This window comes from Salvelinus alpinus, chromosome 4, assembly GCF_045679555.1.
Source record: "Salvelinus alpinus chromosome 4, SLU_Salpinus.1, whole genome shotgun sequence".
Lineage (NCBI taxonomy): Eukaryota > Metazoa > Chordata > Actinopteri > Salmoniformes > Salmonidae > Salvelinus > Salvelinus alpinus.
Window position 1 is genome coordinate 66,800,537 of NC_092089.1, and position 12,396 is coordinate 66,812,932.

A 12,396-nucleotide genomic window follows, 5' to 3' on the forward strand; every position below is an offset into this window, starting at 1 on the left:
GGAGCACTGCCAGAGCCCTGCAAAATGACCTCCAGCAGGCCACAAATGTGCAAAAAATTCATGAAAATGGGGTTAATTAAGATATATGTAAAATTATATTTGTTTTTGTGGATAAATGTACCTTTACCCACTGCCTTTTATGAAGGTTTTCAAAACAAAACACAGTTGAAAACCTTCATGAAAGGCATCATGTAGAAGTAAAATTAATCCATGAATATTATAATTTTACATAAATCTTAAATGACCACGTCTTCATGAATTTGATGATTTAACCTAGAAGCCTATTCAAAAACAGTATGGGACTGGCACCGGAAAGTAGGTGGTACTTTCATAGGTTATTCCAGGCATGAGCATCGGGACATTGCACAATAAATTAGTTGTTGTTTTATTCTGTTTTTCATATAATTAGTAACTGATATTTGTAAGGACAGAAGTGGTCTACAGTGTCAGACCTTTAAACCAATCAAATGAGTCCATAGACATTACATTTGCATCATAGTTTTTGTTATTACTAGCATTGCATCTATTGCGACAGAGCTGCCCATTGCTCGTTACCCGTAACCCAAGCTTGTCTGGGTTTTAGTGTTTATGAGATCTATCAGGAGTTACATCAGTTCACTGACACTGAGTCTTGTCTCTGCCTGACCATTCAGTTTGACCATTCCTCATGTTCATCCCTCAGGCTGAGATGGACTTCCCTGGTCACTTCGAGCACATCTTACAGCAGTTAAAACACCAGCGTGTTAGTGTGTGTGGGGGGCCAACACTTCAGGGCCCACCGCTCCATCCTGGCAGCCTTCAGTACACCCTTTCAGGGCCCTTCTTAATGTAGTGGAGGGGGATGAAGGAGGCGGCGCTGAAGGAGCCAGTGTGATGGAGCTGGACCCAGAGGTGGTGACTCCTGAGGCTTTCTCTGTCCTGCTGGACATGATCTACACCTCCGCTCTCACTCTGGGGGCATCTAATATAACGGACGTGCTCCTGGCTGCCTCCCACCTGCACCTCAACACTGTGGTCAAGGCCTGCAAGCGCCATCTCACCTCCACCTCACACAATTTCCTCACATCACCCCCGTGTGGTTGGAGGTTACAAGTGCAGCAACAGCAGAAGTTCAGCCATGCAGTGGACCAGCAGCACCTGAGGCAGTCTCCATCCCAGGCAGCAGCCATGGCTGGGGTCAACTCCAGGCAGCAGAGATTTGTCCTGCTCCAGCAGCTGGGGCTCAGACTGGTCACATCAGCTCTGGAAGGGAGCCTCGACAACAGGGAAACCGGGGCAGAGGCTAGCCCGGCTGGAGGCAGGGATGGAGGGGTTGGAGCAGGTGGAGGCATTGAGCAACATGCTGCTTTCCCCAGACGCCGTCTTCACAAACGCAATAACTCTTCTCCCCAAGTGTTTCAGGAGGAGAGGCTGGACAGCAAGCAGAACGGGGGCAGGCTCTCTGAGGAGAATCACGAGGAGGGCTCGCCAAGGGTGACGAGGAATAATAAAGTATGAGACGGGGAGTAGTAATACAAGAAGAGATACAGCTTCCTAGCCAATCAGATAGTAGTGTGGGAGGGATGGGGGAGAGGGTCACACAGAGGGTTCTCTGGTGAATGGAGGGATCATGTTTAAAGTGAACGTGGGAGAGGAGGGATAATGATCAGAAGATGGATGTAGTGGTGAAGAGTGAGCAGGTGAACTCCTCCTATCCAGACACACCAGGTGTGTTCAATGATCCTCCATTCCCATCCGAGGACACAAGATGAGCCAGCAAACGAAGAGAAAGACATACTCAGCCCGAAGGGAGATGATGCAAGCTCATCCAACCCCCAATCTAGCTCTGATCCTCAGACAGAGACATACCCACTCCAAGACAACATGGATGGAGGAGATGGGTCGTCTGACAACGAGGGCCTAGATAGCAAACCAAGACCTGGGCCTTTCCTGCATTCTCAACCCCATAAGTCAGCTTGGCAGTGGGCCTTTAGGAGACGACAGCCTCCTAAACACCACCATCAGTGAGGCTCAGGCAGAAGGCAATGAGGCTGTTAGGTCACTTCAAAGCTGAGACGCAACAAACGCCTCCTCTTTCTGCTCTGCTCTGCGTCCTCTTCCTCCCTTATGTTCTCAGTAACCACTGTCCCCTTCCAGCAGCTCCTCGCCGCCGAGGGCCACAGTTTCAGCAACGGCTTCATCCTCCATGTCCCCATGTGCAGTAGTAAACTGTAGTCTGTCTTTTTTATGACGGTTTTGGAGCAGTGGCTTCTTCCTTGTTGAGCGGCCTTTCAGGTTATGTCGATATAGGACTCGTTTTACTGTGGATATAGATACTTTTGTACCTGTTTCCTCCAGCATCTTCACAAGGTCCTTTGCTGTTGTTCTGGGATTCATTTGCACTTTTCGCACCAAACTACGTTCATCTCTAGGAGACAGAACGCGTCTCCTTCCTGAGTGGTATGACGACTGCGTGGGCCCATGGTGTTTATACTTGTGTACTATTGTTTGTACAGATGAACGTGGTACCTTCAGCCGTTTGGAAATTGCTCCCAAGGATGAACTAGACTTGTGGAGGTCAACAAATTTTTTTCTGAGATCTTGGCTGATTTCTTTTGATTTTTCCCATGTTATCAAGCAGAGGCACTGAGTTTGAAGGTAGGCCTTGAAATACATCCACAGGTACACCTCCAATTGACTCAAATGATGTCAATTAGCCTATCAGAAGCTTCTAAAGCCATGACATCATTTTCTGGAATTTTCCAAGCTGTTTAAAGGCACAGTCAAGTTAGTCTATGTAAACTTCTGACCCACTGGAATTGTGATACAGTGAATTATAAGTGAAATAATCTGTCTGTAAACAATTGTTGGAAAAATGTATTGTGTCATGCACAAAGTAGATGTCCTAACCGACTTGCCAAAACTATAGTTTGTTAACAAGAAATGTGTGGAGTGGTTGAAAAACTAGTTTTAATGACTCCAACCTAAGTGTATGTAAACTGCACAGCTATTTTCCGCTATTTTCAGGTCTTTACAGAGATGTTCGATCGAGTTCAATTCCGGGCTCTGGCTAGGTCACTCAAGGACATTCATAGACTTGTCCCGAAGCCGCTCCTGCGTTGTCTTGGCTGTGTGCTTAGGGTTGTTGTCCTGTTGGAAGGTGAACCTTCACCCCAGTCTGAGGTCCTGAGCGCTCTGGAGCAGGTTTTCATCAAGGATTTCTCTGTACTTTGCTCCGTTCATCTTTCGTTCGACCCTGACTAGTCTCCCAGTTTCTGCTACTAAAAAACATCCCCACTTCCATCTGGCCACTCTACCATAAAGGCCTGATTGGTGGAGTGCTGCAGAGATGGTTGTCCTTCTGGAACCATCAGGTTCTTGGTCACCTCCCTGACCAAGGTCCTTCTCCCCTGATTGCTCAGTTTGGCCAGGCGGCCAGCTCTAGGAAGGGTCTTGGTGGTTCCAAACTTCTTCCATTGTAGAACGATGGAGGCCACTGTGTTCTTGGGGACCTTCAATGCTGCAGACATTTTTTGGTACCCTTCCCCAGATCTGAGCCTTGACACAATCCTGTCTCGGAGCTCTACGGACAATTCCTTTGACCTCATGGCTTGGTTTTTGTTCTGACATGCCCTGTCAACTGTGGGACCTTATATAGACAGGTGTGTGCCTTTCCAAATCATGTCCAATCAAATTGAATTTACCACAGGTGGACTCCAATCAAGTTGTATAAACATCTTAAGGATGATCAATGGAAACAGGATGCACCTGAGCTCATTTCCGAGTCTCATAGCAAAGAGTCTGAATACTTAATACTTATATTTTTCATAAATTGGCAAAGGTTTAAAAAAAAACTGTTTTCGCTTTGTCATTATGGTGTATTGTGTGTAGATTGAGGGGGAAATGATTTAATCAATTTTAGAATAAGGCTGTAACGTAACAAAATGTGGAAAAAGCGAAGGGGTCTGAAAACTTTCCTACTGCACTATATACTCTAGAAGATGACTGTAACATCAAATGCAATGTGTTATCATGGAACATGTGGGGAGAGAATATTTACCATGCATTACATCACACACTATTTCTAAGTAGGATCACTATTGAAGAGGGATGGAAATAAGCTACATTGGAACCACACTGATCCCTAACTACTGTCTTTTAATGTTTTTAACTAGGCAAGTCAGTTAAGAACAAATTCTTATTTACAATGACGGCCTACCCCGGCCAAACCCAGACGACGCTGGGCCAATAGTGTGCCACCCTATGGGACTCCCAATCACGGCCGGTTGTGATACAGCCTGGAATCGAACCAGGGTCTGTCGTGACGCCTCTGGCACTGAGATGCAGTGCCTTAGACCTCTGCGCCACTCGGGAGCCCATATGTTCTATTCTGGTAACTTTATTCATTGTTAATTTACTCAAGGCTCTAGAATTATTTTTAATGGGGAAAATAATATGTTCACACATTTCTACATTGAACATAACGCTTTATTAAAAAACAAAGCCAGAATGACAGCGTGTTAGACTACAGATGGAGTGTTTTACCATAGAATTTGAAACAAATGAATTGGAGATGGAGTGTTTATCTTATGCACAACTAGACAACTGAGAAGCATCTCAACATGTTAAACACACATCTCAACTGGAATGAGAACAGAACATTACCATCACAACTACTAATTTACAATTTTAGTTAAGTATTTTGTACAATTACATTTGACAGAAAGTGTTTCATAAGAACGAGAAGGCCACTGTAATGAATTAGTAGTGTGTGCACTCATTGTAGTGCTTATCTACGTCTTTCAAAGGAAGCCATGGCTGACTCTTAGAAGCGCTGTTAGAGTGCCAAGGCATGTTCTCAAACGCTAATACTATACACTTCCTCCTTCAAAATTCAAGTCACATACCACAAATGAGTTATTTCTTATAAACATTGTAAGATCTGAGAGCAAGAGGCAAAAGTTGACCTTCATGTTTGGAGAGCATGTTAATACAACTGCAATACTCCAACACAGATTTATTTCCTGGTCACTTACGGCTCTAACCTTCCTGGTAATGACTACTGATTGGGTGACCAAAATGATTCTAAGGAGGACAGAGGCAGAGTTGAATAGTTGTAGAGCAGCACTAGAATTTGAGTTCGCTGGGCATGTCTGTGCCCCGTAGGCCTGCCAGCAGGTTGTTGGCGGACAGCTCTGCCATGATGCCACGTGTGGAGTAGGTGGCACTGCCAATGTGGGGTAGGACCACTGCAGGTGGAGAGAGGAGGGGAAATGTATTAGCAGGGACATGATTGCACTGCAGAGATTTGGTCGCAAAATAACTGGTTGATTTCAATGAGAAGACTTAAGAAAGAAATTCGATTAATTCATCTGGAAACATCACAACAACGATCAGAGAGAAACCAATAGACGACACAACAGAGATGCCTCAGTAAACGGCCTTCCTCCCTCCGCTTCTCTCATGACCCTATTAACTCACCACAGTTTTTGAGGGTGAGGAGGGGGTGGTCGGTGGGGAGTGGTTCTGGGGTTGTGACATCCAGCCCAGCGCAAGCTATCTGACCACTGGACAGAGCCTGATACAGATCCTCCTGATTCACTACTGCACCCCTATAACACACACAGTGGAAGTTAGCTCTATGTTTATATCTTTAAACTGTGTTCATTTCAAAACCCAGTCCGTGTGGTTGGTTTGGCACTGCGCTACGTGTTTAATGGAGTACCTGCTGGTGTTGATGAAGACAGCAGTGTTCTTCATCTTGCAGAAGAAGTCCTTGTTACACAGCCCCTGGGTATCTGGTGTGAGGGCGCAGGACACCACAACAAAATCACTCTCAGACACCAGCGTGTCCAAGGGCACTGCAACAGAGAGGAGGGCAGAAGAGAGAGGAAGAAACAATCAAATAAACATCTCATCTGATTGTCACCCTCTTGGACTTTGCTGTTTCCCCAAGCCCTTCCACCCCTGCTCACCGTATTCTCCTTCCACTTCAGCAGCATATGATTTGGCTGTCCTTCCAGAGTACAGGAGCTTCTTCACTCCAAACGGTTTCAGCCTCCTGGCTATGGCCATACCTGAGGGAACACAGCATTGACACCAGACAATCAATCAATCAAGCAATGAATAAGCCCTTTTGTTCTGCCCTTTCAGCTACTATATGGATTGTATAGACCTCACTAAGGGCAGGAGTCACAGAATCCAGTAGGTCAATCCAGCAATCACCGTCACTCTACCTATGCGTCCCAGTCCAATGACACCAACAGTGCTGCCTGACAGACCATAACCACACAACCACAGAGGTTTCCAGGTGCTCCAGCCTCCACTGAGAGAGAGAGAGAGATATTTAAAAAAGTGAATTGAGGACACATTCTGTTGTACTCATAATAATTTTAGATAGAAGTTTGGTTAGGCAACACATCCATAAAGTATCACTGTACAACATGTCAGAGCTGGAGTCTAATTGAGGGAAATGTATCTGTGTGTTTATTAGGTACTGACTTTATAACCTCCACCACGCCCTCTGGTAGCCGCCGAGCTGTAGCCAGGAGCAGGGCGACGGTCAGCTCCGCCGTGGCATCAGTCAGGACGTCTGGAGTATAGCCCACACGCACCCCTCTGCACAGAACATGGAGAGGACGGCACAATGAGAGTTGCTGACTTAGATGTGAGGATAAGGCATTTGATAGTTAGTCTTACCGTTTCTTGATCTCATCCATGGCCATGTGGTCAAATCCGACAGATAAGGTACTTATCACCTTCAGGTTTGGACCTGGACACAAATCCATAGTTACGTGTTAGGAAAAGACTGAATGGGAACTATCATACAACACATATACTGTTTAATACATGTCTAGCAGCATCGTGAATTCCATATATTGGAAAATACTGAGAGGTGCTGTTCGAGTTCATCTGATCCAGGATATGTCCAGTGTACCTGCTGCGTCCAGAACTTCAGTGTCGATCTTGTCCGACAGGAGACACAGCAGCCCATGGGCCCCCGCCACACCCTTCAGAAGCTCCGCCCTTGGAACAGGCTCATCCGAGTCCCACAGTGAAACCTTACATCTGTTTCCATGGAAACGAGGGAGATGGGAGGTAAAAGGGGAGAGACTAGATTAAGATGAGTCAAAGACAATTTAGAACATTTCCTTCATAGTACAGTATTCTCTGTGTATTCTGGATGGTCTGTCTGTTTTTTCAAGGTGTCCGTCTCTTTTTCCTTCCCCTTATAGATGACCTAACCCTTCGCTTTAATCTTTATTATACCTCTTTACTTTTATTAAATGTTGCATAGATGTTTGTAAGTGTTATAACGCCTTAGGAACCTTATTACAAGTTCAGAGTACCCGCTATAACGTGTGACCTGGAATAAAGGTCATCAACAACTCCAGTGAACTTTCACCTTTAGAACACATGGTGTAACAATTACCCTCCACTTCATATGTGTGTGAAAATGTGTGCAATGCATTTATACAGCAGTAAGTAGACTAGCACTAGAATTAAGTAGCACTACTATGACACAAGTTCCTTAGACGTCACACAGACATGCATGATAGATGAAAAGTGACAGCGAATGAAAAACTCATTAGGCTAGTTAGCCAAGTATATCGCAACTCCGTGGAGTTGATATGTACTTGGCTATATTAGTTGTACCTGGCTATAGGTTACCACACTCTCGCCAGCAGATCTGACCTGCTTGCTTACAGCTGCACTAGGGTCGGATAACATTCCGAATTGTTCCATTATCCCAACTGTTACACCAAGAATCCTTAATTAAGTAAACTGACGTTTTAATCCTCTTGTCAACTAGCAGTTGCAACAGCAGCCATTATGGAATGTCAGGTCACGTTGAACAACAGATGAGCAGATTGGCTGACAGTGCCATTCCAAAATGGCTGCTGCGGCTTCTGCTATGTAGCATGAGGACGAAAAGGACAGTTTCCCAAAAATGTGCAGTCATTCAATCTTCTTGGTGTAACAGTTGGGATAATGGGGCAATTTGGAGTTCAAAGCATTTCTCACCCCTGGATTGAGATATGTTTTCCGAGCCATATTTTGTGCCATCTCTGCAGTGTCATAATATACACAGGAATGCTGTACGACCCTAGTGCAGCCGTAAGCGAGCACATCGGATCTGCTGGCTACATACACTCCAGCCTGTGACAGAATCTTCAATCCCTCCTGTGGGATGCGTCTTGTTATGAAAACCTTCATGATCTTCTGTGCAGTATGCATCCTCCGAAGGACGGGAAACGTCAGAAGAACTGCTTGAAATAACGTCCCGAATCTCCCTACAGTTGTAGCTAAGTTTGCTGATTGTTTAGTGTTCACAATGACATTTCAACGTGTGCACTAAAGGAACACTTCACACAGTGTGCTATGTGGCACCACTTACCAAGTGTAGGGCAAACAAAATTGCGCATGTGCAGTACTGCATTCGATTCATGAGAGAGACTCATTGGGAGAATCTCCTTGCGTCCTGTCTCCTCTCCTCCTTCTCAAAATCCATTGGATGAGAAAGCCAGAAGTCCCGCCCCTCTGACCTTCTCCTCCAATAGTGGCTATTGTAACTATTGGAAACCATTCCCCACTCCCGCGTCATTAGGCAGATAAGGTTTACAGAAATCCCTAAATAAATGTGTAAAATTATCAAAAAAATGAAGGGAGTTGTGCAAGACATTTTTATGAATAAAACAATAAGTAGCATATTGTTTTTAAACTTGTGCATGTTTTTCTCCTCTGACAAAACAAAAGCAGATTTTAAAATTATTCTGCGTTAAAAATAGGATTTACATGAGTATCCTCGATGAAAGGTGGCTTTTGAGGAGAAGACACAGCCACAAAGTCATAGCACAGCCACAAAGTCAAAATGGTCTATTATCGTACAAATTCATTAAAACATTTTTTTTATTTTTGGTCTTAATTTAAGGTTAGGGTAAGGCACAAGGTTATCAGTGTGGTTAAGGTTTGTGTTAAGGTTAGGTTTAAAATAACATTTTAAGAAGATCAATTGTAGAAATGGGCGGGGCTTATGAGTTTGTGGCTGTAGTAAATAGTGACGACCCTACTAACGAAATGACACGCTCCTCGAACACGGGTCACGGAGGAGAAATGATGGAGGACGGTCTTTTTTTCCAAACGAGAATCTCTCTTGGATGCTTTTGCTGCGTTGAGATATCGCATTTACGTGCTAGTCGGAACTAGGAAACTCAGAAATGCCCGACATGCTAACTGGTTGTTAGTGCCGCGTTCAATCAGCGTTCAATCAGTTAGCAAGTCGGAAATGTCAGAGTTTCCAAGTTCCGACTAGCACGTAAAACATAACGTGTGTACAATTAATTGGTTAGAGAGAGGTCACAAATACCACTTTAATTTGTATCCCCTGTAGCTGCATGCTGCGTTCCACTTGAACAGCCCTCCAACTGGCAATTCCTAACGGGAAACCTAACGGGGGGGGGGGGGGGGGGGAACAGATCAATTCATGACGTCAGTGATCTTCAGGTCAGAAAGTTGGAGCTCTAGAAAGATTTCTGACTTAGAATTCTGAGTTGGTTCCTGAGTGGCGCAGCGGTCTAAGGCACTGCATCTCAGTGCTAGAGGTGTCACTACAGACCCTGGTTTGATTCCAGGCTGTATCACAACCAGCCGTGATTGGGAGTCCCATAGGGAAAAAGGTTATTTTAAGCTTAGGCGTTAAGTTTAGGGTTATGGTTAGAATTAATGTAAGGGGTTGGGGGTTAAGTTCAGGGAAAATACGATTTTGAATGGAAATTAATTTTAGATCCCCACGAGGATAGAAGAACATAACGTGTGTTTAAGTGTGTGTGTGTTCTTCTATGCTAAGCACTATTGTGTGTTTATAGTTGAAGGACATCACACACCGTGACCAGGGGCTCTAATCTATCAAACTGTCCTCTAGATTCACCTATGAGACCGTTCGCCTCACTGTCACAGGTACAGGGGCTCCCGAGTGGCACAGTGGTCGAAGGCACTGCATCTCAGTGCTAGAGGTGTCACTACAGACCCTGGTTCAATTCCAGGCTGTATCACAACCGGCCTTGATTGGGAGTCCCATAGGGCGGCTCACAATTGGCCCAGCGTGGTTAGGTTTTGGGCGGGGTAGGCCATCATTGTAAATAAGAATTTGTTCTTAACTGACTTGCCTAGTTAAATAAATAACAGATGACTATTAAAAAAAAATCCTGGTCGGAGCTAGTTTCTTTCAGAGTTCCCAGTTATCTTGAATGCACTGAAGTCGGATGTTGGAGATTTCTGAGTTCCCAGTTCCCAGCAGTTTTGAACATGACATGAGCTCCCACTTCTCCCACATGTTGATCTCTGACGTCACCTACTAAGGAAATAACCTTGACAACAGCATTTCCGGCAGTTAAATGCAACAACAAAACTTAAATTTTTTTAAGAAATCTACTAATATTTTTTTTTAAACCATAAATTGTTAACAAGCATGATAGCTGTACTTATAGTTTATGGTTTATGTAGCTTGTTGGCCATTAGACAGTCAGCGTTTCTCAACAAGTTCAAAGCACGTGAATGCATCCAAATGGTATTTCCAACTTCACAACTGGTCAATTCCCTCCTCCCACTTGGTTACGAAAGCAGCATTATTCCCTACACACGGGATCGGTGTCCCTATGCCGGGGCGGTTGATGCTAACGTGCGCTAACGTTTGCTAATGTGACTAGAATGACGTTGTAAGTAACAGAACACTTTCGGGAACATAGACACATGTCTTATGTGGGCAGAAAGTTTAAATTCTCGTTAATCTAACTGCACTGTCCAATTTACAGTAGCAATTACAGTGAAAAAATACCATGCTATTGTTTGAGGAGAGTGCACAACAACAAAAACTTTTATCACGGGAACTGGTTTGATACATTCACCTCTGAAGGTGATTTGTCATCCTGAGGGTCCCAGAGATGAAAATGTAGCATAGTTTTGTTTGATAAAATACATTTATATATTCAAATGCAGGTAGCCTAGTGGTTAGAGCATTGGACTAGTAACCGAAAGGTTGCTAAAACGAATCCCCGAGCTGACAAGGTAAAAATCTGTCGTTCTGCCCCTAAACGAGGCAATTATGCCGTCATTGTAAATAAGAATTTGTTCCTACCTACCTCATTTGCACACACTGTATATAGACTTGTTCTATTGTATTATTTGACTGTATGTTTGTTTCTTCCATGTGTAACTCTGTGTTGTTGTTTGTGGTCGCAGTTTAAATGAGAACTTGTTCTCAACTAGCCTACCTGGTTAAATAAAGGGGAAATTAAAAAAAAAAAAAAAAAGTTAAAACTGACTTGCCTTGTTAAATAAAAATACAAAAATTAACTGGGTTCTACAGATGTGTGAAAGTTAGTGTACTGTATAATGATCCATCATGAATGACATTCCTGGGAGTGTGTAAACTTACATTTTGTTATTGCCATATCATGTTTGTATGTTCTCTATAGTTATGTACTTGAAAATGTATCAATTGACCAATTCGGCACATTTGGACAGACTTGATACAAAATACTATGCAGTATTGCAATGCTTCACTGATCAATCTGCAACGTTGGACACACTGCTGCTATCTAGTGGCATGAATCTAAATTGCGCCTAAACTGCAATATCAAATGATGACCTTTTTCTTGCATTTCAAAGATGATGGAACAAGCAAAAAAATAGAAAACGCATGTTTTTGGTTTGTATTATCTTTTACCAGATCTAATGTGTTATGTTCACCTACATTATTTTCACATTTCCACAAACTTCAAAGTGTTTCCTTTCAAATGGTATCAAGAATATGTATATCCTTGCTTCAGGTCCTGAGCTACAGGACTTGGGTATGTCATTTTAGGCAAAAATTGAAAAAAAAAGGTTAGATCCTTAAGAGGTTTTAACTGCCTTTTTAAAATGTATTTTTATTTAACCTTTATTTAACTAGTCAAGTCATCTAAGAACAAATTCTTATTTACAAAGGTGGTCTACAAAAGGCAAAATATCTCCTGTGGGGACGAGGGCTGGGATTTAAAATAAAAAATAAATAAATAATAAATATAGGACAAAATACACATCACGACAAGAGAGACAACACCACACTACATAAAGAGAGACCTAAGACAACAACATAGCATGGTAGCAACACAACATAACAACAACATGGTAGCAACACAACATGGTAGTAGCACAAAACATGGTACAAACATTATTGGGCACAGACAAAAGCACAAAGGGCAAGAAGATAGAGACAATAATAGATCACACAAAGCAGCCACAACTGTCAGTAAGAGTGTCCATGATTGAATCTTTGATTGAAGAGATTGAGATAAAACTGGGTATGGTAGTAGGTGCCAGGCGCACCAGTTTGTGTCAGGAGCTGCTGGGTTTTTCACGCTCTACAGTTTCCCATGT

General features: G+C 43.5%; 1 protein-coding gene and 1 pseudogene across 2 annotated transcripts; one reads left to right on the forward strand and one right to left on the reverse strand.

Moving 5' to 3' along the window:
• Positions 1 to 688: 688 nt before the first annotated feature.
• Positions 689 to 3,803, forward strand: LOC139572510 (zinc finger and BTB domain-containing protein 5-like; annotated as a pseudogene).
• A 642-nt stretch (positions 3,804 to 4,445) lies between these two features.
• LOC139574194 (glyoxylate reductase/hydroxypyruvate reductase-like) lies at positions 4,446 to 8,415 on the reverse strand. 2 transcript variants are annotated; one of them, XM_071398538.1, is made up of 9 exons: positions 8,132 to 8,415; positions 6,917 to 7,047; positions 6,679 to 6,751; positions 6,481 to 6,597; positions 6,216 to 6,304; positions 5,955 to 6,056; positions 5,705 to 5,840; positions 5,461 to 5,591; positions 4,446 to 5,228 (listed from the first exon to the last, which is right to left on the reverse strand). In XM_071398538.1, exons 1-9 carry the CDS (start codon positions 8,215 to 8,217, stop codon positions 5,107 to 5,109), a joined length of 987 nt encoding a protein of 328 aa, XP_071254639.1. In that variant the 5' UTR covers positions 8,218 to 8,415; the 3' UTR covers positions 4,446 to 5,106. The 2 variants fall into 2 exon arrangements, with proteins under 2 accessions (XP_071254639.1, XP_071254640.1); XM_071398539.1 differs by having other exon boundaries at positions 8,005 to 8,241.
• Positions 8,416 to 12,396: the final 3,981 nt, after the last annotated feature.